Below are 26,247 nucleotides of genomic sequence, written 5' to 3' on the forward strand. Positions count from 1 at the left end.
ATGTCATAAAGGCTTAGTCATGTCTCTTGACCAAGCAATGAGCTGGTGCCCTGACACATGACAAGCAATTGCATCTCCACTGAGAAGTAGATGTGGTGAAGGTGGAAGAGCACATCCAGGAGGAAGAGCTGGATAGAGATCAGCACTTGATTTAATATGCCATCTCTTAGAGATGGAGATGTAGTGGTTGGCGTAGGTCACCAGACTGCACATCCCCATCTCTCATGAGAGCAGCATGGAATTTTACTTACTTCTTTGCTAGCGTACAGCCACCAAGATGGCTCTACATGTGGCCCAAAAAGCTTGAAGACTGTATGCTCTGCCCAAGACCAGTAAGGACTACTGCAGTGAATGGAGCTTTAAAATATGCACCTTCAGTCTCTTCCCAGTCTCTGGCAGAGTCATGGTCTAGACGGAGTAGGTCATGGTATTGGAGAAGTTCCAGTTGATGTAGGTCCATGTTGTTTGCTTCTTGAATTCAGTGATTGAGGTCCATACCCCTACCAAAGACCAGTGGCTCCCCATCAACCCCCCAATACATGTCTACTCGATTGCTTGCTGTCATCTCAGTATCTTGGTCATTTGATAACCAGTCCATGGGCAAATCAAGGGAACTGAAGTTGGGGATCTGAGCCTCATCTAGTATTTCTTGGTGAACTCCCTTGGTTAGACATCAGGTTTGATTACTCTTCTGAACATCAAGCAAGTGCATCAATTTGCTCACTCATTGGTGCAAATGAGTCTTAGCATGAGCATAGAGCTGGTTGTGACACTGAAATTGAGTGTTGCTTCCTCCTCTACGCACCAGGCATCTTCCTCAAGTGCTGCTCTCATTGAACTCAAAATCTGTATTGATATGAGCACAATGCGAGAGTAGGAGGAGCAGAAACTACCCTGTGTTATATCTGCCATGGAGCTATTAGATAGTATAGTCTGCTGGACAAGAGATCTTATATCGCAACCCTGCAATGTGTTGCAGAGTTATGAGTATAGCTTACTTAATATTGCAGGTCAGGGAAGGGAGGGTTCATTCCATTGGAAGCTGTGCCATTGTTATCACTACGTCAGTGATCTCAAGCCTGCAATTTGCTTTCTTCCTCCCTTGATCAATGATATACACCCAAGATGGCAACTAGTATGTGGACTATAATGTACTATGATTCTGTGCTCATTGAAGTGAATGTCAACACACTCAAGCATGTGGTACAAACCTCCCCCTGCCATTAGCCCCTTTGAGCTGACTGTATCCCTCCAGCATGTCATCCTGAATGTAAATGAGACTGACCACAAGACAAAGACTCCCTACTCTGACCTCAACATGGATTCTGGAGGAGAAGAGAGAAAGGAGGACAAGTATGTTTTCACCCCAAAGGGTCTGTATGGGTGGCTGTCTGGCAGTGCGGCAAGCTCTGATGGTGATATTGAAGACCTTGTATGCTGCCTTCTCTCTCATCAATGGCTGAGAGATGACTGACTTACATTTGGCAGCAGCACAAAGTTACACCAAAGCTTGGAACAGATCAATCTCTCAAGCGTTTGAGATTGGTGCTATCTTCCTTGACCATGTCACCAAGTCTCAGCACCTTGTGTCACAACAACTGTCCTCATCAACTGGAGAAAAGACACATGGATGAGTCTGTGCTCTCCGATGTACCTGAGGAGGGTGCTCAGGAGACTGAGGAAGTGATAGCTGGTGCTGTGGGAGGCAAGGAAGACATCTTTGCTGTGCCCTCATCCATTGCCTTGCATTCTGGGAGCAACAAGGCTTAGTATCTTGATGTACATGAATGAGTGAATTCATGAGCTGCAGAAGGATGTACACAATGAGGAGCATTTCATTTCATTGCTATCTATAATTGGACAGTGTGAAGAAGTTGAGCAGCATAAGGCTGGTTACAGTGAGGATTCAAAGGCATATTGATGTCAGAATACATGCACCATGGCAGTCAAATCATTGTACAACCAGTTCCCCGCATAGGACATGACATCAGAGCATGCTTGATAAGTATGTTTGCCAAAGTCTGCAACCATATTCACAATCATCTTGCCATGGATCTCACCAAGCTCCTCAGCTGCTTTGTTATATGCATGAAGACTGCTGCTTCTCTTTGACAGTGCAAACCAGTCTTCACAACTGAGCATATGGCTGAGCCTCAGGGGCTTGGCATCCTCAGGGGAGATGTAGCAGTCAGCGTAGCTTGCAGCCTTTGCATCTGAGGATGCATGAGTGTTATGAGTGACAGAGATGTAGCAGTCAGCATAGCTTGCAGCCTTTGTGTCAGCCAAAGGCTGGGTGTGCTGAGAGATGTTTTCATGGTTGGTTACTGTGTTCTGGGCTGAAAAGGATGTGAGTGAGGGGTGGAAGGACCTTTCAAGGTGCACAAATGTGCACCTTCAGCCCTGAAGTCCAACACTTCAACACTGGTTCTGTTTGTCATTTCTTCCATCCTGTGACAACATCAAAACCGGGGCAGATCTTGAGGACACTCTGCTCACACAGTCTTCTGCATGAGTAGAGTATGATGTGTAGTGGCTTTGGTCAAGGAGAAGGTGGTTATTATAATCTTGAGAGAGGGGGATAGGAGCAAGTGGAGTGTGCTGGGGTGATATGAATCTGCATGCTGTGCCACTGTTTGCCTCCATGTCCAAGTGACCATGAGGCATAAACACATGCCATCCTGATATTATGGAATTATTACATTCCATCACACAGAGAAAGACATTGAACAAAGGACCCTGTTGACTTTTTGTCCTCACCAGAGAATCTGCACTTTACATGCAGATAGTCCTAGGATAGCCCAATTGAAACTACTTGAAACTATCTTGGATATCATCAGTACAATTGTGCAGATTCAGTATGAAAGACAGTCAAGAATCCAGGTCACATGGGGGTTTGAGCACCCTTGAAGTTCACTGAAACAATTGTCATCAAGGAGAGCCTGAAGCGATGCCCATCACTCATGAGAGTGGGGATGTGTGGTCTGGCAAGCTATGCCAACCACTACACCTCCATCTTTCTGAGAGCAGGGATGTGTGGTCTGGCAAGCTACACTGACCACTACATCTCCATCACTCATGAGAGCAGGGATGTGCAGTCCAGTAAGCTATGCCAACAGCTAATACAACTCCATCACTCATAACACATTGCATACACTCCAATATGTATGCACTCTCTGTATAGATAGATCAAGTAGAAACAGCACAAGGAATTATCAGTATAGGCTGTTTTGGAGAAGCCTTACAGACAAACATGTGTACAGAGATCCACTGTGCAAGAACCCCTATAAGTGCATTGCCCCTGGATTAGGGCACACAGCAGGATCACACCTTTCTTCAGCCCACCATCAACCAGTATGCATCCCCCTTTTCCTCATTTGTTACGGTACTGATCCTGCTCTTAGATTATTCAGTCAACAAATCAAGATATGTCTATGCTGTCAGGAAGTGTTAGTGGGGGAGGAATGGCTTCCGGAGGAGAGAATATGCCACCTGTGAGCTCATTGGCTTGCCTGATGCATGGGATGAAGGAGGCCGGGCCAGTGGAAAGGGTGATGATCAGAGAGATCATGCAGGAGGAAGTGATGCTGGAGGGGTGGAACTTTGATCTGGTGGTGCATAGAATGGTCTCGAGGCACATATACCTTGCTAACTCATTGCCAGGCCATGCATGGGCAGTATACCTATACCCCTGAGCCTGACATAACAACCACCAATGCTGCTACGGACACAACCAGCACAAACAATGCCACTGAGCTTTTGAACAGCATGGTGTTCAACTATGAAGACAAGATTTATCTGTGCCAGCACAAGATCTGCATGCAAACTGCTGGTGAATGCTGCTGCAACACTATGCTCAAGCTCTGCATGGGAGTGGGCAACATCAGCTGTATGATTGCTGACTGCTGCTTGAGTAATACAGGGTACTGTGTGGGGTGCAGGAGGGGCATCCAGAGATCAATTGGATGTAGGTTCCATCTGAGGTTGTGCAGGTGTACCACTGGTGGTTGGATCTGCTTGATCCTGGTCTTTGTGGCAGTTGTCATTGCACTCATTTGTGAGCTGTTTTTCTCTCTGAGATGTAGTGGTCAGCGGCTTCACCAACCACTACATCTCCATGTCTCAAGTGTTTGCTCATAGCTAACCCCTTTTGTCAGATTATACTCACTCCAGTGGTATTGGCAAGTGGGCCCATGATGGTGTGAATGCTGCCTTCCTCACAGGCACTGCTGTGGCAGGCACTACAGCACCTGCTGGCTCTAGCAGCTCCTCAAGCTCCACCGGTAACTCTACCACCCCCAACTGATAGTACTTGTCACCCAAAGTCTTGGGCTAGACCATCTTTTCTCATCAGAGTGTTGTAACATTGTCAAAAATATCATGAAATTTAGTGGTGTGATGCCTGAGATTGCACATGAGTGGGGTCAGTGTGGTTCTAAGGCAAGCTATCTATGAGTACTAATGCATCTCCAGTCTCTCTCATGAGTGATGGAGATGTAGTGGTCAGCGTAGCTTGCCAGACCACACATCCCTGCTCTCATGAGTGATGGAGATGTAGAAGTCAGCAAGATATTACCATCCTAATAGTGCCTTATATTAGTTGTTATTAGTACAAGTATTAGATAACCCTCCCCCCATTATATCCTTAGCTAATCCCTCTTTTCCCACCCCAAGGATACCTGTGGATATCCAGCTGGCTGACTGCAGAGCCCAAAATCAGCGCTTTTCCAGCCATGTTACATAAGGACTAGGGGAGCCCATCTCACTTCGCTCATCATTCTAGGTGCAAGGGTCTTTTATTTGCTACATAGTTCCCATATTCCATCATGATATGTCCTGTCTCCCATCTCCCATCTCCCATCTCCCATCTCCTGTCTCCTGTCTCCCATCTCCCGTCTCCTGTCTCCTGTCTCCTGTCTCCTGTCTCCTGTCTCCTGTCTCCCATCTCCCATCTCCCATCTCCCGTCTCCCATGTCCTATCTCCCAGGTCCCATGTCCCATGTCCTGTGTCCCATCTCCCATCTCCCATCTCCCATGTCCTGTTTCTGTGAGTGCTTTATATAGTAAAGGTCCAGGGTAGAATACCTATTTGGTTAGGGTTGTAAGTCTTTTGTTCAGTCTATGTAGCTCTGTAGTCAATATACCTCATGCATGCTATACCTTGCAAGCATGTATTTAATATATTATATATTGAATATTTAGGGATATGGGTTAGAGGTAGGGTTTAAAAAGGGCCAGGGTTAAGTAACCCTCAGCCTCCTAGGGACTTGCACTGCCGCAGTTGCAGTGGAAGCAGATTTAGTTCCACTTCCAATTTTGGATATAGGGCCCAGATTTACTTCCTTATGTTCATGTGGTGCCACATGAACCACATGCCTTTCTCATGTGGCTTTGCGCCCAGCTTCTTCATATTTGCTTCAGTGGGGACATAGACCCTGGACAGCTGGTGCCATGACCTGAGTTGGCAGTGTAATATAGCAACTCCTGCACTTATTTTCAGACCCTGGGGCACTGGTCTGGAGCACTTAAAAGCAGTGCATTTCAGGGTCCCAGTGTTTCCCTGTGGAGGTATTTCTGATGCCCCATTTTCAGAAACAAAATACCTGTTATGCCCCTCTGGACACATTTTACCCCAATGCTCTCTTCTTCAAAGGATCATGGCATTAGTAGCTTAGTAGCTGTGCTGAAAACCCCAAAGGAGAAAATGGGTCACCTAGGGGTCCTGGCCTCTGCTTGACCAGAGTTAATTCCTAATTCACTTAGAAAATTACAAAAGAAAGAAAATCAAAGAAAAAAATCAATAGATAAAATAATAAGACATATAGAGACTTCTTTTGAGTTGTATGCTCAGATAAATGAGCATGCTTATAAATCAGACCCCTAAGCTACCCTTTCACACTTCAGGGATTTTAGGTGGGCTTCTACAGGCTTCTCAGCTGCTAACACTGTGATCCCTTGAAGAAGATGGGGTATTTGGGGAAAATGTGTCCAGAGGGCAGGTGCATCAGGATTCATCTGAATCGGCCAAAAATATGGCCGGAGGAGGCAAAATATGGCCAGCAGGGGCTATTTTTGGCCGGTGGAAGCAGTTTTTGGCTGGTGGAAGTGAAAAATGGCCAGTGGGAGTAAAAAATGGCTGGTGGGAGCAGAAAATGTCTGGTGGGGGCAAAAATTGGCCAGTGGGAGCTTTATTTGGTTGCTTCCCTGGACAGTGGAACTATTATTTACTTTACTTCTGGGTGTGGAAACAATAATACATATGCCTGCTGCACCACATTAACAGTGTTACCACAGTGATTCTTGTTACCACTGTTACCATCATTACCATGGTTAATGCTCCTCAGTGCAAAATTACCATTATCACTGCTTTACTTATTTTCTTTTTAGATATGCTAGTTACAGATTTTGTTCAAGCTATCTGGGGCAATCTTCCAGTACTTGGAATGCTGTCTTTGGAACAACTCTGGCTGTTCCAAGCACTTGTACTGCATCTACAACCCATCATTGCTTGGGGAGGTGCACTGCACATTGATTGTGCACCTGCCATCCTTCCACAATCTGTCATTGATTTTCTTGCCACTGTCTTTGCTGTTCATGGATCTGTCATTGAAACACTATGGCAAGTTCTTGGCCCATTCACCTGGCGAGGAGGCTACCTTGGAATACACCCAACTCCCCACCTTGTGGATCCTATTTGTCCCCTTCTAGACCATGGTCCACTGCATAATTTCAGTTTGGTCTTCTCTTCATCTCCAGATGCAGACCTCTCATTGTACCCCCAGGTGTTGAAGAGTTCTTCCCCCCAACAAGGAACTGTACTCAGGCCTCTTGTCCCTCAAATCCACAACTCACCCACCTATGCCGCAATATGGCACATCTCTTTACCCTCCACAATGGGGTTGTACCTGTCCATGTGTCCTCTTTATCCTGCCAGAGTATGTTCTTCTTCCAAATCAGCTACAACAGTCATGTACTTCTTTCCTTGTCACACAGACTGCCACACAACATACTACCTCAACTATTTTTGGCAAAAGGGCTCTGATGGAATAGAGGTATGGCACTATTACCCAGGACGTCCTGAGGTTTTACATGTGGAAACACATGTATTGGTGGATGGTGCTCTTGCTGCCTTTTTCAAAAGCCAGGCACTTCATGCACAGTAAGTTTATTTTGCATTTACATTTCCTGGCACTGACAGTAACACCATTATACATGGTAACAGTGTTAACACATTGGTTGTGGTTCTATAACCATTGAACCATTTTGTTACCAGCATTAGCATTGTTACCATGGTAACAATGTTAATGTGACAGTTGTGGTTTCATAACCATTGAACTGTCTTGTTACCATATTTAACATTGTTAACACTGTTACCAGCACTGTATGCTGATTCCTTTTCAGCTTCAGTGGGCAGGCAATGAGTCAGATCTACATGAGTTCCCTTGTGCAACCACCTCAGGACAGTTCCTTCTCTTCTTTTCCTGTCCTCCATGGATCATATATCTGGGACTCTATCTACCTCAACAGCCTCCTACAACATCATACCAAGCAAGGAACCATTCTTATCTTGCCCAAACACCCACCAGCTGGCAAGAAATGGGGTACTCAAAGGGAGAGGTTGAAGGAAGCCATGAAAATCTGAAATCAGTTCATTGCAACCATTGGCCAAGAGCAATGGGGTCACATATGTGATAGTTGTTTCCGCCTGGTTGATGATAATGGCACCACACATGAGCTACCTTCCTTCTCTCACTGATTCTGTTCTCACAACAGTACAGGATCTATCCATGCTGCCATTACAGATGGTATTACCATTGGACATCCTTGTTGTTCAGTCCACAATTGCTCAGAAGACCTTCCAGCTATCACTGCTAGGTTCTGCAACACACATAAAGAGTTGCAGAATATCTGCTCTATTCAGGGGTGTTTTCAGCTGGTCCAACAAGGCTGCCTCACATGTTCAGATCCTGAGCACTTATATGTTCAAACTATGTATGAAGAAAGGGGGAAATCAATGCTTCACCTTACCCACTGCCTTGCTGCACACACAACCATTCAGCCTTTGACTTGTACACAGGCCCCTACCAGAGTTAACAAGGATGCTGGCAATACTGTTGATACTGGGGTTAACAACATTCTCAAGGTTCCCACTGCTACATCTCCAGGGATGGAGGACTTCCACCATCTTCTCCCACTTCTTCAGGAAGCTCAACAGCTTTGTGATAAGAAGAGTGCTTTTGGAAACCAGTCATTCAAGGCAAAGTTGGGTCAGTCATGGACACATAATGAACAACTGATTGTCTGCTCCTGTGGAATTGTTGTTGCCCATGCCACTCTCTTTGGTGCTGAAGCAATCTCATCTGTGGCTGTAAGAATATTATCTGACCTTCTAGCAGTTGCTGATTCCTCTCCTAGGACATGCTACAAGTGGTCTTTCCAATGAAAAACTTGGTCCCTGATGTGCTCTTCTATGACAACAACTGCCATTGACACTGTCACCTTGCAGCTCAAGGAGATCAGCATTTTACTGGAATGGTTCAACCTGTCGATGTGTTCCACTTCAAGTCAAAGCATAGTGAGAATGATGCTTATTGTGGATAGCACTGTAACCCACTCCTTTTTCCAGCACTCTACAACATCACTACCAAGTCCTGGGTCTTCAACTCTTCTGCAGCTGAGTGGTGCAATGTCTGGCTGAAAGGCCATGATGCAAGGGTTCATGACCTCAATGCCACTTGCTTCAATTATTTCTTGGGTGAAATGAGCAAGGAGCCTAACCCATTCCTTGTTGACACACTGAAGAAACAGAAAAAGAACCCACATGTGCTCCCACTTGATTATTTTCAGGATGGCAAGAATGAACAGTAGCTAGCACATGTATAGAAACATTATGTTATATTGATAGTATGGTGTACTCTACACCTCCCAATGAGGCGTCAGGAGAAGGTTCGCTGGAGGGGGAGTCAATAGTGGTGGCCTGTACATCATAGTAGATAGTACTAGACAAAATCCAACCTAATCAAATCATGGTCTCCTACAATAGAGCCATTCAAATGCCAATCTGAGGAGTCTGGTGTGAGCTCCAAGGCCTGTCGCAGCAGTCTGAAGGGAGTCCAAATGACAAGTGGAATGGGAACAAGCTGTATGAGGTGAACAAAGGTGGCTTCCAAAGGTCAAGCAGTCAAATTGAGGCTTGAATCAGTCTAAGAGGGAACTAGAGCAAGGATTGACTTTAAGTTAAGCAGTAGTATTAGTTGTAAGTTAGAGAGACACCCATCTTGAATGAGTGCAGTTGATAGTAAGTAGGAGAAATGTCCAAGCATCCCTATCCAAAGTATCTGAATCCACCTATATATGTTTGGAGTGGTTCAGACCTTTGGACTACTACTAATCTATATCTAATCTACATTACCTAATGCTATGTCTAAGGGTCCACTTCTTGCTTCCAATAGTCTGGTCTGGCTGAATTTGAGGGGTCGTTTGAAGAGGCATTCGAAGGTTGGATTTGAGCTCAAAACTTGAATGTGCAGCACAATGGAAGATAAGGGGCAAGAGAGAAATCATAAGGAAAATGTTAGTACAGCCAGTAGAGCCAGTAACACCATTATGAACAGTAACACCATTAATAACGGACTTATGCACACAACCCCTGCTGTGCTGACATAATGTGGTTCCCTAACCAAATGACAGTTTTTTCCTGTTCCTGCAAAAAGACTTTCCTCACATCCATACCCTCAGACAGATCCTAATCTGGCATGCCTTCTGCTAAGAAAAAACTCATTGAAGCCATCTTTCAATACTGGCATCAACACCCAAAGCAGATGCACTGGGCAATAGAAGATGTCAAGCATTGGTACTGTGCTGAGTGTGGGGGGAAATACCTGGAACCATTGATTGCTTTCACAGAGCTGCATTGGGGATTATTATGGACCAAGGTGTGCCTAACAAAATTCCGGCACAGTACAATTGTTTCTAAAGTTCTCCCAGTGCCAATGGTGCAAGCACCAGTTCATCTGGATATCCCACCAGATGCCTGAAGCAGACCAGCAACAGCTGAAGACTCTGCATTGCCAGGGACCGACTGGCTTCCCTGACTCACCTCCTGACACCAACTTTCCTTCTCCTCCTTCATCTAAGTGGGGTCATGCAAATGGCTTTCCAAAGGGCCCTGGTGTAACCCCAGATGGGGTTCGATATGGACTGCCTCAAGGGCATGCTACACCATCTATGCCCACCTCCACTGTCAAATACCCTGGCAATGCCACAAAGTGCATAAGTTGCAGTCAACATCCTCATCAAAAGTGTCAAAATATGAGGTGCAAGAAGTGCTGCCTTGAGCAGCAGGGCAACAATTTGAAGGGAGGTCCTAGAGGCAGTATTGCCGTTAACATTGGTAATACCATTAACCGCAATACTACCCTTTGTGAAGGCAGCTCAGAGGGACCCATGGTCAAGTGTGATGCACCTGGTCATATCAGTGAGTACAAATCTCATATCAGTAGCATTGAAAAACTAAGTCTTCATATCAGTCATGATGGGCACTGACAATGCAATTTGGTCTGTCATTAACCAAATTTGGCCAAGTACAGTAGCCAGTATTCTCAAGTCCATCCAGCCATCCAGTCAACCCAGGGCCACCACATACTCCAGTCCAACACCTGCACCAATCACCCCCATTTGGGTGGGCAAGGCACTCCAGCCTGGATGGGGAAAAGAATACTTCCAGTCTTGTGCAGAATATGCTGCAACTGGAAAAGTCAAGAACAACATAGATGAGGACAGCAACAAAACACCAAAGATGATGGAGTCTGCTCTTCTGCACCTATTCACCATGGTGATACTGGCAGAGGCAAGTCAATCCCCTTGACATACCTGGTAACAGTGGTAATGATGGTAATGCCATTATCCATATGGTTGTATGCTTCCACAGCTATTGAATCATTGTGATAACATTGTTGCCATGCAGTTACCAGTTTGCCCTTCCTGTGGTTCCTGTTGCTGACCACCCTCTTGCAGGATGAAAATCCTGTGGAAGTACCTGGTATGAAGTTGCAGGGTGGACCAGGAAACTTATACACCAATATGGTGGACTGAATTCCCTCTGTACTTCACCATGTGAAGTCCGTTTGCAAGGTGGTTATGAGCACAAATGCTTGGACTGTTCCTGTGCTTGACAAGAACCAAGCTTGTTGGGTAGAGATGGGACCTGGCCAAGTTATACCCTTCAGACTTCACAAATGTGTGGTTCTGAAGGCTCAGGAGGTGATAGCACAAGACAGTCATGTGCAGCAAGAGATTCATCAGCACTTCACAATGAGTGGCCCTTCCCCAAAAAAGCATCCTATGAATCATGATTCATCTGAATATGATGCCCTGGAGACCCCCAGCAAGAAGCCATGGGCTACCTCAGTCATCAGCGTGTCCTCCTCAACCAACTCTGTTGTCAGCATTTCCTCACAAGATGACCCCATTGTCATTGAGCTGATCCATTTTTCTGCACCATCACCTGCAAACTGGCCTGGTGCAGCATCCTTCAAAGAAGTATTCATGATATTGCAAATGTATCATAACATCCACATGGGTCCCCCAAGAAGGACTTGGAAAGCAGCTGCAGAGGAAGTAGTGGGCAATACCAAGATTTCAGAGAGACATCTTTGATGCCAGTATACAGTATGGAAGCAAGCACCTGCTACAGCTTTGCAGGAATGGAATGAAAAGTTTCCTCATTGACTTTGGAAGCAGTTTGCTCTGGCACATCCAAGCAAATGAGTAATGTGGAAAGTGGGTGATGGACTATGTTGTAGCTCACTGAAAGGTAGAGGGGCCAAAGAATGAAATGCCCAACATGTACATTGTTAATATTGTGATTCATTGCAGTTACCATCATTAACATTGTTACCATTGTTACCAGACAACCCTGAGACAGTTCCAAGGTTTCTAAACCTCAGGGTCAGCACTCCCCAATGGACATGGGGCCTTGCTGGGCAGCTTGGCCATATGCCCACATGACACTGCTTGCACACTTACCACCACCATAACCTTTGCATCCAGCCAAAGCCATCCTAGCTTGAACATTCCTTGTGTCTCATGTCTTCCAAAATGAGTAAGAAGGCTAAGGAGAAGTCTAGGATGAAGAAGAAAAGGTCTGGAGGAGACATGGCACCCATGAAGCAAAAGGTCACAATGAAGCAACACATTACTGGGGATACCATCATTAACACACCTCTTGTGAGCACTCAAAGCATTACCATGGAGCCCACTGTCCCTACTACAGACCCCAAATCTGCCAGCAAGTCTAGACATGGAAACAAGGACCTGCCAGATGTTGCAGATCAGATTCCTATGCCTGCCAAAGTATGTGCCATTTACCATATGCCCTGAGTCCATCCAAGATGATTTCATCAGTGCACCTATTGTGAGGAACATGGCAAGGACTGTTTCAAGACCAAAGGACATTGGTTCAAGTCTGGCTGGAATTGCTACAATCTCCAGAGGCAGTGTTCTGTGGGAAATGCTGAAGGTATGCTGAAATGCTGTCCTGCATTATCATTGGTAATGATGGTAACACCATTAGATGCTTGCCAGGGCCACAAAATCAAGGCCAAGAAATGTGATCTAATGCATGCACTCCCTGCTACAAAGCACCCATTACATCCCATTCCCCACACAGGCCTGCTTGCCTGAAATACCAATGAGAAGCATGTATTCCACAGGTTTTTGCCACAGAATGGTTGTATGTTATCCACATTAACAATGGTAGTGCCATTAAAGCTCTTGCCAGCCAAACTCTATGGTGTTGCTTGTGCACAGCTTGAGCTTGCAACAGAACTTTGTATGGCTGCAAGTTGGAACATTTAAGTCTTGGTGGATGGAATGTGGCAAGGTGTGGGGAAGGAAGGAGTCCCTTTTCCTTTTGCGGGACTTGCAGGGCCTTCAGTTAGGAAAGACATTCCTCATGACAAAGATCTTATGGAGCTCAGGTCTTTTGAAATCACCAGGGGCTTCCTGGAAAACCCATTTAAAGGCCTGGCATGGTTCACTGAGGTGCAACTGGCTTCTCAGGCTGAGGCAGCCAAGCATGGTAACACCAGTAACCTTCCAATGTGTATGTGTCCCTTGTTTCTTGGACAACATGCCTAGTGCTGTGCATTGATCCTTTAACAAATCTACATGTTACTGTGGTTACCATAGTTAATGTAGGTACCACTCTTAGCAGCACTCCCTCCAATGATGCCCCCAATGTTTTCCCAGTGTGTATGAAGTGAACTTTCAAGAAAGACGCCTGTTACTGTCATTACCATTGTTACCACCATTAGCAGCACCCCCTCAATATGATGCCCCCCATGTCTTCTGACTGTGCAATGGATGTTGCAGGTACATGCCATAACTTTCCCAAAAGGGTTCACACCTTATGTATCCATTTTCATCAATATACCAGCCCTTCAAACCCAGTATCACCATTACACACACACTTATGGTACGCAAAATGGTGAAGTCAGCTCTGCCATCATGAATGCAACACTCCCAGTACCTTTTGACTTAGAATCCACTAATATACTTTATATGCCTTCAGAAGCATGATAAACCTGTTGCCTATGCACACAGGTTCTGCAAATCACTGAAGTCCTGATTCACACCATTAACGCCAGTAAACGGAGGACTTAGATGGGGTGAGACATAATAGGTGACAGAAATGCCATTAAGTACAGTAATGATGTTAGCACCCTCCATGGCGGTGTTAAAAGTCCACCTGCTGCCTCTACTTCATGCTCAGTCACTTAGATATAATATCAAGTTTAGTAGAATGAATGGGATGTATTAAAAGAAAAAAAAACTATGGGCATTTCTATTTACTGCCCCACCTGATGCAGACACACCATTAACAAGGTTACCAGCATTACCATCACTCATCCTCACCACTCCCCTCACTCTCAGACTCAGTGTCTGGGGCCTCCTTGCATTCCTCCTTCAGGTCCTTGAGATGATCCTGGAGGGCCTTGATCTCCTGGGTAATCTGCCCCTTGGTCCTCTTGCTCTTCACAGCAGTGCAGTGCAAACAGCCATCTGTGAGTGTTTCAGTTAGCATTGTTACTGGTGTTACCATGGTTAATGTTACCTAGAAGGCCAACATTGCAACACTTCCCATGCTTGATGCAGCAGTTGTAGCATTTCTTTGAAATGCCAGGCAGCCTAAAGCACTTCATGTGATTTTGGTGGCATGGCTCACACTACAAAAACTTCAGAAAGAGAAATGAAAATGAAAAGTAAGTTACTTACAGCGACTGGGAAATAGAGCCACTTTCCTTCAGGAGGGGGAGGAGGAATTGCCTTGTTTTTGATGTTGTTGGCATTACAGTGGTACACCCCATCTTCAACAAGGTCCTGTTCGAGTTATGAACCACAGTATCCACATTAACACCATTAAACTACTCATTGCATTCATTGGGTCCCTGGTCACACAATACTCCCTCTCCTCCTCATCTTCCTTGTCATCCTGCTTGTTTCCTCCCTCCTCTGTGCTCTTCTCCTGACTGGACCTGTCATTTGCAGTTTGCTGATCCTGGGTCTCTGGGTCATCATTATTGGCAGTATTGCCGTTATTGTTGTTATTGGTGGCCAAAAGGGCGGGAGTCTTCTTGGAGCCTGCTGCCGTCTTCCTTTGCTTGGGGAGGGGTTCTATGGCATCCATGCTGTCACTTGAAGACTTCTGGGGACACCCACAATTTTGGCATGTTGGGTAATGGTGGGGAGCCTTCTCCATGGTGATGGTAACCTTGCTAACAAGGTTGAGGGGCTTCTTCCTCTTCGCCGCAGTAGGCTTGGGTTGAGGAGGGGGAGGGGGGGAAGGGTCTGTGGCACCTTCCACATTGTGCAGGATGGCCTGCTCTGCAGTGGAGGGGAGCTCAGGTATATTGAGTTCATAGTCAGCCTCTACAACTCCATGTCTGTTCTGTTACTGTTGTTACCATCATTACCATCGATAACAGTAACTGGTGCATACCATGTGCATATGAATCCACATGGCCTGAGCACTGGGACCCAAATGCTCTACCATGCCCTTGGTCATCCAGCAGAGCACATCCCCAGTGAAGTCCCCAATGTACTTATGGGCAACATCCTGTTTAGTATGTTAGTAAAACATTTCCAACATCACTATAATGCTTACCCTGTATGTCCCCAGATCATCCTTATTCTGTGCCCAAGCTGGATGCTCTCTGTCATCCACTGACCAGAACTTGCAGAGGGCAGCCCACTGGTCAGCCTCTTCTTTCCTCCACATGGCTAGACTTGAGTGTGGTGCATTAACATTGGTAATGGCAGTATTGATGGTGTTGGTCCTTCTGGGAGGCATTGTTGACAGTGATTAAAAGTTGAGATTTGTTGGAGGTGGAGAGTGAGAGCAGAGAAGAATGGTGAGGGAGAGGAGAATGCATGCAGATGAGGCTTTTAATGACTGCTCAGGAGCAACCATTGGCCTTATGGTTCACAGTTCTGTGGCATGTTGTTAACAGTGATACATCTGTTAATGCCATTAACATGTGGACTTAGAGCGGCTGTACATGGGATCAACCATTGGCCTCACTGTTCCCAGTGCTGTGGCCCATTGTTAATGGCAATAGAGGCATTAACGCCATAAACCCGTGGACATAGAGCAGCTGTATATGGGATCAACTGCTGGCCCTACCATTACCAGTCCTGTGGCCTGTTGCTAACAGCATTAAACACAGTAACACCATTAATGCACGGACATAGAACGGCTGCACACGGGACCAAATATTTGTAAGCGGGACCTAACCTAAATACATCCGTGCCCTATGGAACCTAATTGCTTCCACCGGTCACGGACCCTAAAAATGTCCGGACATGGAAGCACATTTTTGGCCGATTCAGACGAATCCTGATGGCTCTCCCGGAGGGGCATTACAGGTATTTTGTTTCCGAAAACGGGGCATCGGAGGAAATACCTCTTCCCTGTGCCAGCACTGGTAATTGTACCCAGGGGAACCGCTGTTTCAGCTTTTGAAACGCCATTCCTGTGGGATGTCATCCATTATTTAGAGGGAGACCTGGCCCAAGTCCTACTCTTTAGCTGCGCTCACACCCACTTCCCACCGTTTTCTCTTGTGCTGGTCACAAGCCACCTTATCGCTTCCTTCACACATCTGATTGGGAGTACAATCACCACCGAACCTCTCTTCAAGCAAATACCATCATCCAATCCAACATTCGATTGCTGTCGTCATCTTTTCTTACCCCTCATCATATGCGAACATATTGCACTCGATGCACACCCACTTGGTATTCCTTATTGCCCTGTTTGCGACCACGATCATTGTGCACGCACTGCCGCTACCCTTGCCATCAGGCGTGGAGGAAGGATGCTCGCAGCAAGCCGGTTTCCCATGTCCTCCTCCGACGTCATTCGCCGCCATGCAAAGCAGGTGGCGCCCAGGACCTTCCGTAGTACGACCTGGCGTACGAGAAGCAGAACTTAAGGCAGATCTAGCATGGTCGGAGTATGGACACGCAGCACTCCATGTAGAGATCACCCAAGCGCAGTACGATGTGGCTGAGGAGGAACAGGAGAGGTTGCATCAAACCGTGCTTCCGGTGTTAGAACACCAGCTCAAGCAGGCGAAGATGGATCTAGCCGATGCCCACAACAAAGCGAAGGAACTCGAAAAGAAAAACTTGGAGCATCCGGACAGGATAATGGGGCCCAAGCCGCACGAGGAATGGAAGATCGCGCATGTTTTGCACGTAAAGATCCACGAGCAGCTGACAGCCACACAAAACGACCATCATCGCAGGTTGAAGTTTGCGGTGAAAAAAGCAATCAAAGGTGACCAACTCCCACACCCGGTCATGCTACATCGGGCAGTATACGGCATACACTCAACATCCACCCTCGAGACACTTTAAGGCGGAGGGAAGGACTCACCAGCTCGTGAAGCATTTGGCAGAGCATGTTGCTCCTACAAACCAAGGCGCTACAACCCACGATACTACAAACCAAGGTGGTGGGAAGGAATGATTTTAGACGAGGCCAACTTGTACAAGGTACGATGTACATGTGTGAATGGATGGAAGGATGACATGATTAGAAACAAGGAGAGTGGCGGTGATAGTATGAATTGTCATCAGACGATCAATTGAAGAGTCCCCATGACTTCGAGCTGTCTTACTACGTGGGCCGTGTTCGAGGGCTGGTGGCGGGAGCGTGTGGTTCATTGGCCGTGGAACGGAGGCGAGAGGCGAAGGAGGGGAGAAGGGGAGAGGGAGGCTCGGAGGGAGAAGAGCATGATTGCTGCTAGGCCTGTTGGGGACCGGAGTACGGGATTACAGTTCTCGGTTCTGATCCTGCCGGTGCGTGTTCTTCATGGGGCAGGCAGCAGGGATGGAAGGAAGGAGAGGTATCACAGGTTCGTACCATGGTGCGCAGAAGATGTCGTATTTTGTGTGCTACGAACGTACGTTCTGAGGGTGAAGAGCGCCGCATGTTGGGTGAGCATGGTCTCTCGTTCGAGTATTTCTGTGCCTTGTAAGTCGAGTAAACGAGCAAGGTAGGAACGTACCATCTTCCCACGGAAGGAAGTGCACCCAGAGCCCAAGTGCACCCTCGTCCAGCAAGCCCCTGTCTGTGCTAGGCCTCGAGATCCTCTCTTGACGGAAGAGCTGGATATACTCGTCCATCCGGACCCATGCGAGTTAGAGCTCCTTAAGTCCGTCGTCTTCCACCAAGAGGGTGAGGGCGTTCTAGGGATTCTAAGAGGGTGCTGTACATGCATGCTATTGCTCGGTCCTCTGCATGCAAGTCTGTGATCTGCCCCGTGACAATGGAGGGTGGCGTTGTGGCCCATCCTAACACACTCTCAAGGTGGACGGTTGCATCTCCGTGGACTTTTCATGCATCTTGTGCTTGCTGCTACGCTCCTACAGTTCCGCCCCAAGTGAGTCTACCAGACCAAACAGATGGAAGCCTTGTACTCACAAGCGCCTTGTTCTCTTTCCTCACGAGAGGGAGAACGTCCTTGTATGAGACCTTAGGTATCATACACCCCAAAACTTGCACGACGAGCATGGAGTCGGATACGAGCAGGAGGCGGATGCGGAATTTGCACGCCTTCCTAGCTGTCAACGCCTCAATCGGGTCGCCTGTCCTGCCATGCGTTCGTGGTACGTTGGAACGAGCTCATGGCTGGTCTGTTTTTGTTCTCTGGAAGAGGTCACTGTGGTACACGAGGCGAGGGCGCAGTTGAAAACAACATTGGTCTATGATCCGCTGGAAACGAGTGCCCACCAGGAGGATATAGTGGCAAGGACATCCGAGTCCTTCATGGACGTCGTGAGGGTCCATTGTTCCCAGTACACATAGGCGACGTGTTGCAGTTGCACGTACTCTTTCTGGATCTGGGCAGCTCGGTCGTACGCGGCGAGCTGGGGCTGGGAGACGTGCAGCCGGCCTTGCATGAATAGGTGGAACACGCTTGACAGATGTTAACAAGTAGCAACTGCGTACACTCTTCTAATCTTGTATATGCTGAGGTGAGACATTGGTAGGAAAGAAGCTGAACAGACGAGAAATGAAGAAATAATGCACGAATTGCCGGGGCTCTACCCCTCGGATGATCCCCATACAAAGTATCAGCAAAGTGTAGCCGAGCTCACCCAGGCAGCTACCCAGTACAAGGATGCCTTTCATCGTTCCATGGCGCTAGCCACATATGCACATAAGATCCGTGACAAAGAAGTCCATCACCGGGTCAACCAAGACCCGCGCTTCAATCGTGACATTCACGACAGAGGTGCCAAGATACCGAAGGAACAACACGCTGAGGCGAAGGCGGCGTCAAACGCCTGGAATAGGACCATGAATAAGCTCACAAAACTTCGGCCTCCTCGCATCCCGTCCATCCTGCGGGCTTGCGCCATTGTTGACGTTCAGGAGAGCTCAGCGGTCTGGGCTTCGAGAAGTATTCTTCCAAGGATATAACCAGCTGTATAAACGCAAACCTCAGGGAACAAGTGCCTGATAACGATCAAGGTAACTCATAGAGCTTGAGCTTGTGAGTGGCTGCACTCTGTCACTGATGACAAATAATACCCTAGTGACACAGGGCAGCGTGAGTGGGAATATCATCAAACAAGGACCTTGAGTTCATTCAACCTCTTCTCCGCATCCTCAACGCCCTTTGCTAGCGTTCGCATCCGCCTGTGCATATCCTCCCACTTGTTAGGCATCTCTTTCTCATGGACAAGACTTGGCCATTCTTCGGTCGGCGTTGCGCGGGATGGGGGTCGAGTTCGTGCCATAGAACTGCCGGGTCGCGGGCTGGGGCTGGGAGGTCCATCAGCGGTCCGGAAAGTAAGGTCCGCATCGTCTTCCAAGTCAACGCCTGCGGATTTGCCCATCGGCACGATCGCCCTCTCCCTTCTTGTGAAGCGAATGTGTGTCTTCTTCCCGCTCTGCAGCACTTTCTTGTGGGCACTTTCTCGTACAGCCGACATCAGCTGTTGGAGGGCCTGCCGTTCGGACATCGCTCTCGTTCGCCGAACAGTGCTGGTGCCCAGGATCTGTCTTCCCGAACGAAGAGGTGTGCTATAGCTTACATCCCTCCTCAATCGTGAAGCAGACGGTGGGACAGTCGGTCTTCGAAGAACTCGGGGCGTGGGATGAATGAAAGATACGGCGGACGGACCGAGAGCTTGATCAAACGCATCCACAAGCGGACCCCATGTGAAGCCGTCAGTCGGCGAGACAATCTTGGTATCAATCTGTTCCGCTTTGGACCGGAGGGTGGATTCAGCTTGGATGGTAGTAAACGACCCGGAGGGGAAGGAGGATGCGGGCTCGCTCCCTTGCTCTTGCTCAGGAGATGGGTTGTTCACGTCCGTTGAATCTGTGAACTGAGGTACAAGCAGACCATCGGGGCGAGACACTGTGGTACAATCAGGAGCTGTCTTGGGATGGAAAGCAGTCGCACATTTATGGAGGTTCGACCATGGCATTCCTCGGAAGTATTCGTCCTTCTGAACTTCATATAGACTCTTTCTTCCCAGACGCGAACCGGCGTCGGTGAGAAGCCTGCGGGAATCAGACGTTGATCTAGTCCGCAGACAGGGAACGCACCGCTGAATGAGTGATTTTAGCAGGCTTGAGATCGGCAAGTCACTAGGAAATTGGAAAGTGCGCTTTGGCGATGACGGTGGTTAGCTGGGAAAAGGACAATGCAGAGAACGTGACTCGTACCTGGTGGTTCACAATTCTCTTCAGGGTATCCTCCATCCTCTCTGCGAAGAAAGGCAGCACCCCATACGCCATCTCATACACCATCACTCCCAAGCTCCACCAATCCGTCTCCCTTCCATATCCCTCACAAACGAGATCTTCTTGCACCTCGTCCGCCTCGTTCTTTTGCTCATCGTATTCCAACATATCGGGAGATATATAATCGACTGTGCCGCACAACTGGTTGCATACCTCCTTTGGCACTCGCTGGATGCCATCCTTCGATACCGGGAGGAGGCGTGCGGCACTGCCGAAATCGGTGAGCTTCAGATGCGACGTTGTTGTTATCAGGAAGTTGGCGGGCTTGATATCACTGAAGGCTGGTTAACAATACACTTGAACGGAGTATGAGCAGGATATACCGATGAACGAAACCCTGCTCATGCAGCCAACATACCGCTGCCACAGCCTGGGGAATCCACCACCGCAGCTCGAAGTCACGGATCCCATGTTGTGCAAACTCAAGAAGATCCCCCATCGTGCCGCCATCCACATAATCCGTCAGGAGGGATAGTTCGAGAGATGTTTGATAGGCAGCGATCAAGTGTGGCGCCCAGGGCGTGCGTGAGGTACTGGCGCAGGCGTGGATGACGCGCTCAGTGGTGGGAAAACATTGCTAAAAGGAGTGTATCTGAGTCGATTGTTGGGGTGTAGAAGCAAATAAGAGCCAACATACGTCTCTGGCACGACGCACGAAGCTCTTTGAGAGAGTCTTGCGGGCATATGTCTGGTTATCAAGCTTGCATCGGACCATGTCAACCTGAGGCTCACGTCAGATCAGTGCAATTCTGGACCAAGTTGTTCGCATACCGCACCGTACGTGCCATGTGCGAGCCGTCCGAGTTTGACGATATCTTTGTTGCTGAAAGCGAGCACCTCGATCTCTGTACTTGCATTAGGTGTTCTGGTTCCAACGCAGTTCATCCAACCCACCAGGATCATGCTTGCCCTCCAACGTCGCATTCAGGTTCTGTCCGAGAGCATCTTCATCGATAGAATGAGGATCTCTAGTAGTGGTCGCATGTTGAAGAGAGTAGAAGAGAAGAGAAATGAGCCGTGAACGGCGTTGACGCCATGATGGGGGGGACATGCATGGATGGAGTGATGACAAGACGCGTGTGGTTTGTGTGGCTCAACAGCGGGTAGGGATATTTTGCCGCGTCTGCCGCGCAGGACGGGCTACTCTACCCGGCCGGTCAACACACATTCTCACTCACCGTTCAATATTGCTTGAAAAGTAGTTTGGTAGACAGAACAATAACGTTGGCATCCCCTGTTTTTTTTGTTGTGGTTGTTTCTTTAAAATCTTGAAAACTTCACCAAATCGAGCAATCCTGAGAGCACTGTTGAATCACGTGAGCCGCGCCCCTGCGCGGCTCACGTGATCGAGTTACGCGGCGTTTCACCCACTTAGAATGGGATCTCTGCAGTGAACTCGTGAACAGCGCGGCACCCCTCGGTGCGGGTCCTTGCCCCTTTGGTAATGACATCAAAATATCTTGTTACTTTTCAATGTAATAATCAACAATTTGCCCACACATCTGGAGTCCCTGTCTGCATTGGAACATTGGACTATATTATTACTCTTCACTCAAATAATCAGCGGCTTATTGATGTCAACACTCGACTTCCGCCCAATTGGGACCCTGACGCGGCCACGCGCGGCTCAGCGCGGCAATTCCTCCCAGCCCCTCAATTAGCCCTGTTGAACCCCAGCTAGCACCCGCATATCACGTCGTTTACTCCCTCTCTTTCTCTCTTCCCAGGTTTGCTGCGTCTCCTCATTAACTTGAGACCTAAATTGCTTCATCTGTCGGTATCCCCAGCTTCACTTAAGCAGTATTACTCCTGGAAAGCGGATTGGCTACTTTCGTGCCGCTATCCCCCGAGATCAGTTGGGTCCATACACGCGAAAAGGGTCGCTGCCTCCACAGAACCACACGAAGTACACTTAATATCAGTCGACTCCACCCACATACGCTTGGAATGATGGCTTCTCTCGATACCAAGCTCAACTCTTCAAAGAAACGAGATCGGGACATGTCTGACATCACAGGCACATTACTTATGGTCAGGCTGTCCGCCGCGAGGGGTTGCCTTCTCTTGGGTGAGGATAATTTACTATGGTTTCTGAGCTCCCATCTATTTCATGAGCATTCACGGTTCCTGAGTTCTCCGGCGATATAGCGATGGACAAAGGGTAAATTGTCCAATAATGTCAGTGGTGTCTCTGTCACGTGATCGATGGTATTGCACCTTCACGGCTTCTTCTGGCGTGCAACCTCGACTCGTCGGTTTAGAGCACACACTTCGCCGCTGTACTCATACTTCACAAGAATGATGCCAGAGGCTATACAAAAATTCAAAGGGTTGTCTATGGTATTCTCCAGAATGTTGCCATTATGGTGTGCAAGGGGTGATCGACCGGGGTCTACACCGGCTTTGGCCTGGTGCCTGTTAGATGACGCTTAAATACTCCACTCTATGTGATCTACGCTTCTGGTTATCTGAGCTTGGACCGGAACGTTGCTCAACATGGATCCTCTCAACGAGATAGCAGCTGTATCACCCATGGAAGATGACAAGGTCGACATCGAAGCCCAGCCAACAGACTCTTCTGCCTCCAGTTTCAAGAACGGATCTGCCGATCCAAATCCTTTTTTAGATGCAGATCTGGCACCCTATCTTGAGCCTATCAAGCAGTACGAAGGATATCATAGGTTTGATCCCAAGGCAACGTGGACGCAGGACGAGGAGAAGCGCATCGTTCGTAAGATTGACTTGAGGATCATGGTATGTCTTCTTCCCATTGTTTAATCACTCGCTGACTGTATCTAGTGTTGGACATGCATAATGTTTTTTGCGCTTCAGCTGTACGGCAGAGTGGTGTAGAAACTCGGTGCATACTCTGATGTTTGTTCACAGGGATCGCGGAAACCTTTCCTTCGCCCTTACAGACAACATGCTCACCGATCTGAACGTACGTACTTCGGCGGGATCCATATATCCCCAGCTTACCTCTTTCCGCAGCTCTCCACAAACGACTACAATAACGGTAACATGATTTTCTACCTTTGTTTCCTCACAGCCGAGGTACGTCCCCCCACAGCCTCGTGGGAAGGATACCGACACTCCCTAGGTCCCGTCTCAGCTCGTCTCCAAACGCTTAGGTCCCGATCGCTGGTTGCCAATGTGAGTTCCCTCAGTTCTGCAAAAGCGTCCACCACTCTGATCTGGGAAGTCAAATGTCACTGTGGTCCGTGGTTGCCATGTCTCAGGCGGCGTTGAATGGCAAGGCGAGCTTCTTTGTGACTCGCGGTCTGCTGGGCGTCATGGAAGGAGGGTAAGAAAATTTGCCCCCACAGCCGTGTTTCCCCGGAACTGATGAGCCCAGTTTCATCCCCGATATGGTCCTCTTTCTGAGCTACTTCTACAAGGGGAAGTGAGTGACTTTAAGCTTGCATGCCGTACACATACTCACGACGCGCAGAGAACTTCCGGTCCGACTCAGCTTCTTCTGGACCGCCAGCACGCTTAGTACGTCCGTCTTCCCTCTTTTGCCCTTCTCAGCTGACACTTGCCAGCAACGATCGTTTCGGCCTTTATGGCGTACGGCATTCTCCACATGCGTGGTGTAAATGGGCTCGCTGGATGGAGGTATCTCTTTCTGATCGAAGGAGGAGTTACCTTGGTATGCCCTCTCCCGCCACTCCACCTCGCACTGACCTCGCACAGATCGTAGGTTTGCTATCTTTCGGCCTCATGCCCCCCTCGCCCACCCAAACCGCTTCGTGGTTCCGCGGCCGGGCCGGCTGGTTCAGTCCAAGAGAAGAAGTGATCATGGTCAATCGGATCTTGAGAGACGATCCCACGAAGGGGGATATGCATAACCGGCAGGCGATTACGCCCAAGCTTATATGGCAGTGTTTCACAGATTATCATTCCTGGCCGATATATCTCGTGCGTTCTTGTACGATGGTCTGGAGCATGGCTGACTCTGAAGGAGATCGGATTGACCGGGTATATCCCAACGTCGCCGCCGGGAGCGTACCTTACTCTCACGCTCAAAGCTCTGGGGTTTGGCACGTTCAACTCTAACTTGCTTACGATACCCAGCAGTGTGCTGTTTATCATCAACGTGGGTCTGTGCTCACTCCTGGGGTTGCACAGGCTGACGATACCTAGCTGTTGTTGGTAACCCAGTTGAGCAGAAGGGTGAACGAGCGATCTTTCGTCAGGTATGTGCCAAGTTTCAGCTACCGACCCGCCGCGTCCTGACGCAAATGTAGTGCGATCGGTAACCTCTGGTCTATCCCTCTTCTCGTCGCGCTTGCCGTGCTGCCAGACACTGCAAACTCCTGGGTTCGCTATGTCATCCTTACCCTTCTCCTCGGCTACCCTTATGTCCATGCCATCGTCGTTGGCTGGGCGTCCTGGACTGCGGGCTCAGTACGCCTCCGCACAGTCAGTGCAGCGATGTACAACGTCTGTGTTCAGGCGGGAAACGTGATCTCCTCGCATATCTACCAGGCGGACGATGCGCCGTATTATCACTCGGGGAACCGCATCCTCATAGGCCTGGCAGTGTACAACGTTGCCCTCTTTGTGGGGACAAAGGCGTTCTACATGTGGGTCAATGCAGAGCGCGCCAAGGTTTGGGATGCTATGACCCGAGAGGAGAAGGCGCATTATCTGGCTACTACGGAGGATAAGGTGCGTCTCTCTTCCTACTGTATCTCAGCCACTCTGATGATGTGCAGGGGAACAAGAGACTTGACTTTAGGTTTGTGCATTAGCGGATACGATAGCGTGTGTAGAAAGGACTGTGTAATGTCGAATGAAGACGCGGTGAAGGCAACTTCAAGCCTGAGGACTTGGTCAGTCTGTGGAGGGGTTTCACCATCGCAATTCAATGATAGTATGACGTTGGAGGGTGCGGAGTGGAGGCGCGGTAAGCACGAAACGAGAGAAATCAATATTCACAGGTCTCCAAATTGCAGACGAGTATATGAAAGGGAGAGGAAGGCCCAAACGAAGAGACCACACTCAGCTGGTTTCGCCCTCGCTGAACGAAAAACCGCGGAGGAATAGCATCCCAAGGTGTACACACCATGAAGCGGTTGATATGCGCGAGGCTCGGTGCCCATGAGCGTGAGGAGTGAGCTGAGTGTAAGCCGCGTCACACATATACAAAGTACTAGTGACACTCGATGAGTGAATCGAAAATCGTTGACCGTCATTTTTCCACCGAGGTACTTCCGATGCCTCATTTTCGAAAAGTTATGCCCCTCCGGACGCATTTTCCCCGAATGCCCCCTCTTCTTCCACGGTGTTAGGAGCTGAGAAAGCCTGTAGATAAGCCTGGGAGAAGCCGGCATGCTCATTTATCGGAGAATGCACTTCATGGAAAATTAAATGAAGTCTCTCTGTATGTTTCATTATTTATATCTCCTGATTTTTTTTTGTTTAATTTTCTTTCTTTTGTAATTTTCTAAGTGAATTAAGGATTAACGTCTCTGTGCAGAGGCCGGGACCCTAGGCGACCAGTTTTCCCCTTTGGGGGTTTCAGCACAGCTTCTAAGCTATACTAACGCCGTGAACCCTGGAAGAAGCACAGACGCATAATGCACTTTGTTGTCCGATTTGGCAACTTAACGGTATAAAGGGAACGCCTGGCCCAAGTCCTGCTTTCTAGCCAGTCTCACACCCTTCCCACCGTTTTTCTCTTGTACAAGGCATCTTACTCGCTTCCCTTAGTATCCCATTTCATTGATACTACAATCCCAACCGAGACCGTTCAGACGCCCTCTCTTCTTTCCAGTGTTTTCTCTTGTGCTGGTCACAAGACATCAAGTTACTCCCTTCTCTACCCCATTTCATTGATACTACAATCCCAACCGAGACCGTTCAGACGCCTTCTCTTCTTCCCGCTAAACATCGATCCTGGTCATCACCCGGCT

At 48.3% G+C, this 26,247-nt stretch overlaps 8 protein-coding genes across 8 annotated transcripts; 5 read left to right on the top strand and 3 right to left on the bottom strand.

Annotated features, from left to right (window-relative positions):
* Nucleotides 1-2,960: 2,960 nt before the first annotated feature.
* Nucleotides 2,961-4,303, top strand: DACRYDRAFT_18927 (uncharacterized protein; the record flags this gene model as incomplete). The annotated part of the gene is made up of 6 exons (XM_040771407.1): nucleotides 2,961-3,099; nucleotides 3,182-3,351; nucleotides 3,402-3,611; nucleotides 3,661-3,886; nucleotides 3,920-3,964; nucleotides 4,155-4,303. 6 exons carry the CDS (start codon nucleotides 2,961-2,963, stop codon nucleotides 4,301-4,303), a joined length of 939 nt encoding a protein of 312 aa, XP_040624122.1.
* Nucleotides 4,304-4,828: 525 nt separating this feature from the next.
* DACRYDRAFT_30017 (uncharacterized protein) lies at nucleotides 4,829-5,032 on the bottom strand (the record flags this gene model as incomplete). Its single annotated transcript, XM_040774329.1, has 1 exon — nucleotides 4,829-5,032. A coding segment is annotated over one exon (204 nt), but the record flags the coding sequence as incomplete, so codon positions are not given.
* Nucleotides 5,033-7,861: 2,829 nt separating this feature from the next.
* Nucleotides 7,862-8,023, top strand: DACRYDRAFT_41013 (uncharacterized protein; the record flags this gene model as incomplete). Its single annotated transcript, XM_040774496.1, has 1 exon — nucleotides 7,862-8,023. A coding segment is annotated over one exon (162 nt), but the record flags the coding sequence as incomplete, so codon positions are not given.
* A 1,729-nt stretch (nucleotides 8,024-9,752) lies between these two features.
* DACRYDRAFT_18928 (uncharacterized protein) lies at nucleotides 9,753-12,681 on the top strand (the record flags this gene model as incomplete). Its single annotated transcript, XM_040771408.1, has 9 exons — nucleotides 9,753-9,932; nucleotides 9,985-10,390; nucleotides 10,427-10,474; nucleotides 10,734-10,850; nucleotides 10,964-11,082; nucleotides 11,119-11,619; nucleotides 12,064-12,351; nucleotides 12,403-12,517; nucleotides 12,572-12,681. 9 exons carry the CDS (start codon nucleotides 9,753-9,755, stop codon nucleotides 12,679-12,681), a joined length of 1,884 nt encoding a protein of 627 aa, XP_040624125.1.
* A 1,219-nt stretch (nucleotides 12,682-13,900) lies between these two features.
* Nucleotides 13,901-15,349, bottom strand: DACRYDRAFT_18929 (uncharacterized protein; the record flags this gene model as incomplete). Its single annotated transcript, XM_040771409.1, has 6 exons — nucleotides 13,901-14,061; nucleotides 14,114-14,225; nucleotides 14,275-14,379; nucleotides 14,417-14,947; nucleotides 14,999-15,115; nucleotides 15,164-15,349. 6 exons carry the CDS (start codon nucleotides 15,347-15,349, stop codon nucleotides 13,901-13,903), a joined length of 1,212 nt encoding a protein of 403 aa, XP_040624126.1.
* A 722-nt stretch (nucleotides 15,350-16,071) lies between these two features.
* Nucleotides 16,072-17,816, top strand: DACRYDRAFT_25318 (uncharacterized protein). The gene is made up of 2 exons (XM_040774115.1): nucleotides 16,072-17,530; nucleotides 17,574-17,816. Exon 1 carries the CDS (start codon nucleotides 16,282-16,284, stop codon nucleotides 16,918-16,920), a length of 639 nt encoding a protein of 212 aa, XP_040624127.1. The 5' UTR covers nucleotides 16,072-16,281; the 3' UTR covers nucleotides 16,921-17,530; nucleotides 17,574-17,816.
* A 1,178-nt stretch (nucleotides 17,817-18,994) lies between these two features.
* Nucleotides 18,995-21,359, bottom strand: DACRYDRAFT_72555 (kinase-like protein). Its single transcript, XM_040775971.1, has 8 exons — nucleotides 21,221-21,359; nucleotides 21,098-21,171; nucleotides 20,964-21,047; nucleotides 20,650-20,903; nucleotides 20,249-20,600; nucleotides 20,129-20,190; nucleotides 19,983-20,083; nucleotides 18,995-19,937 (listed from the first exon to the last, which is right to left on the bottom strand). Exons 3-8 carry the CDS (start codon nucleotides 21,039-21,041, stop codon nucleotides 19,138-19,140), a joined length of 1,647 nt encoding a protein of 548 aa, XP_040624128.1. The 5' UTR covers nucleotides 21,042-21,047; nucleotides 21,098-21,171; nucleotides 21,221-21,359; the 3' UTR covers nucleotides 18,995-19,137.
* A 1,463-nt stretch (nucleotides 21,360-22,822) lies between these two features.
* Nucleotides 22,823-25,104, top strand: DACRYDRAFT_119676 (MFS general substrate transporter; the record flags this gene model as incomplete). Its single annotated transcript, XM_040770840.1, has 14 exons — nucleotides 22,823-23,080; nucleotides 23,126-23,160; nucleotides 23,213-23,267; nucleotides 23,318-23,380; nucleotides 23,427-23,479; nucleotides 23,529-23,630; nucleotides 23,682-23,729; nucleotides 23,778-23,824; nucleotides 23,872-23,978; nucleotides 24,023-24,247; nucleotides 24,291-24,425; nucleotides 24,473-24,525; nucleotides 24,577-25,000; nucleotides 25,048-25,104. 14 exons carry the CDS (start codon nucleotides 22,823-22,825, stop codon nucleotides 25,081-25,083), a joined length of 1,641 nt encoding a protein of 546 aa, XP_040624129.1. The 3' UTR covers nucleotides 25,084-25,104.
* Between the last annotated feature and the right edge of the window lie 1,143 nt (nucleotides 25,105-26,247).

The sequence above is a fragment of the Dacryopinax primogenitus genome (assembly GCF_000292625.1).
Source record: "Dacryopinax primogenitus strain DJM-731 SS1 chromosome Unknown DACRYscaffold_24, whole genome shotgun sequence".
Taxonomy (NCBI): domain Eukaryota; kingdom Fungi; phylum Basidiomycota; class Dacrymycetes; order Dacrymycetales; family Dacrymycetaceae; genus Dacryopinax; species Dacryopinax primogenitus.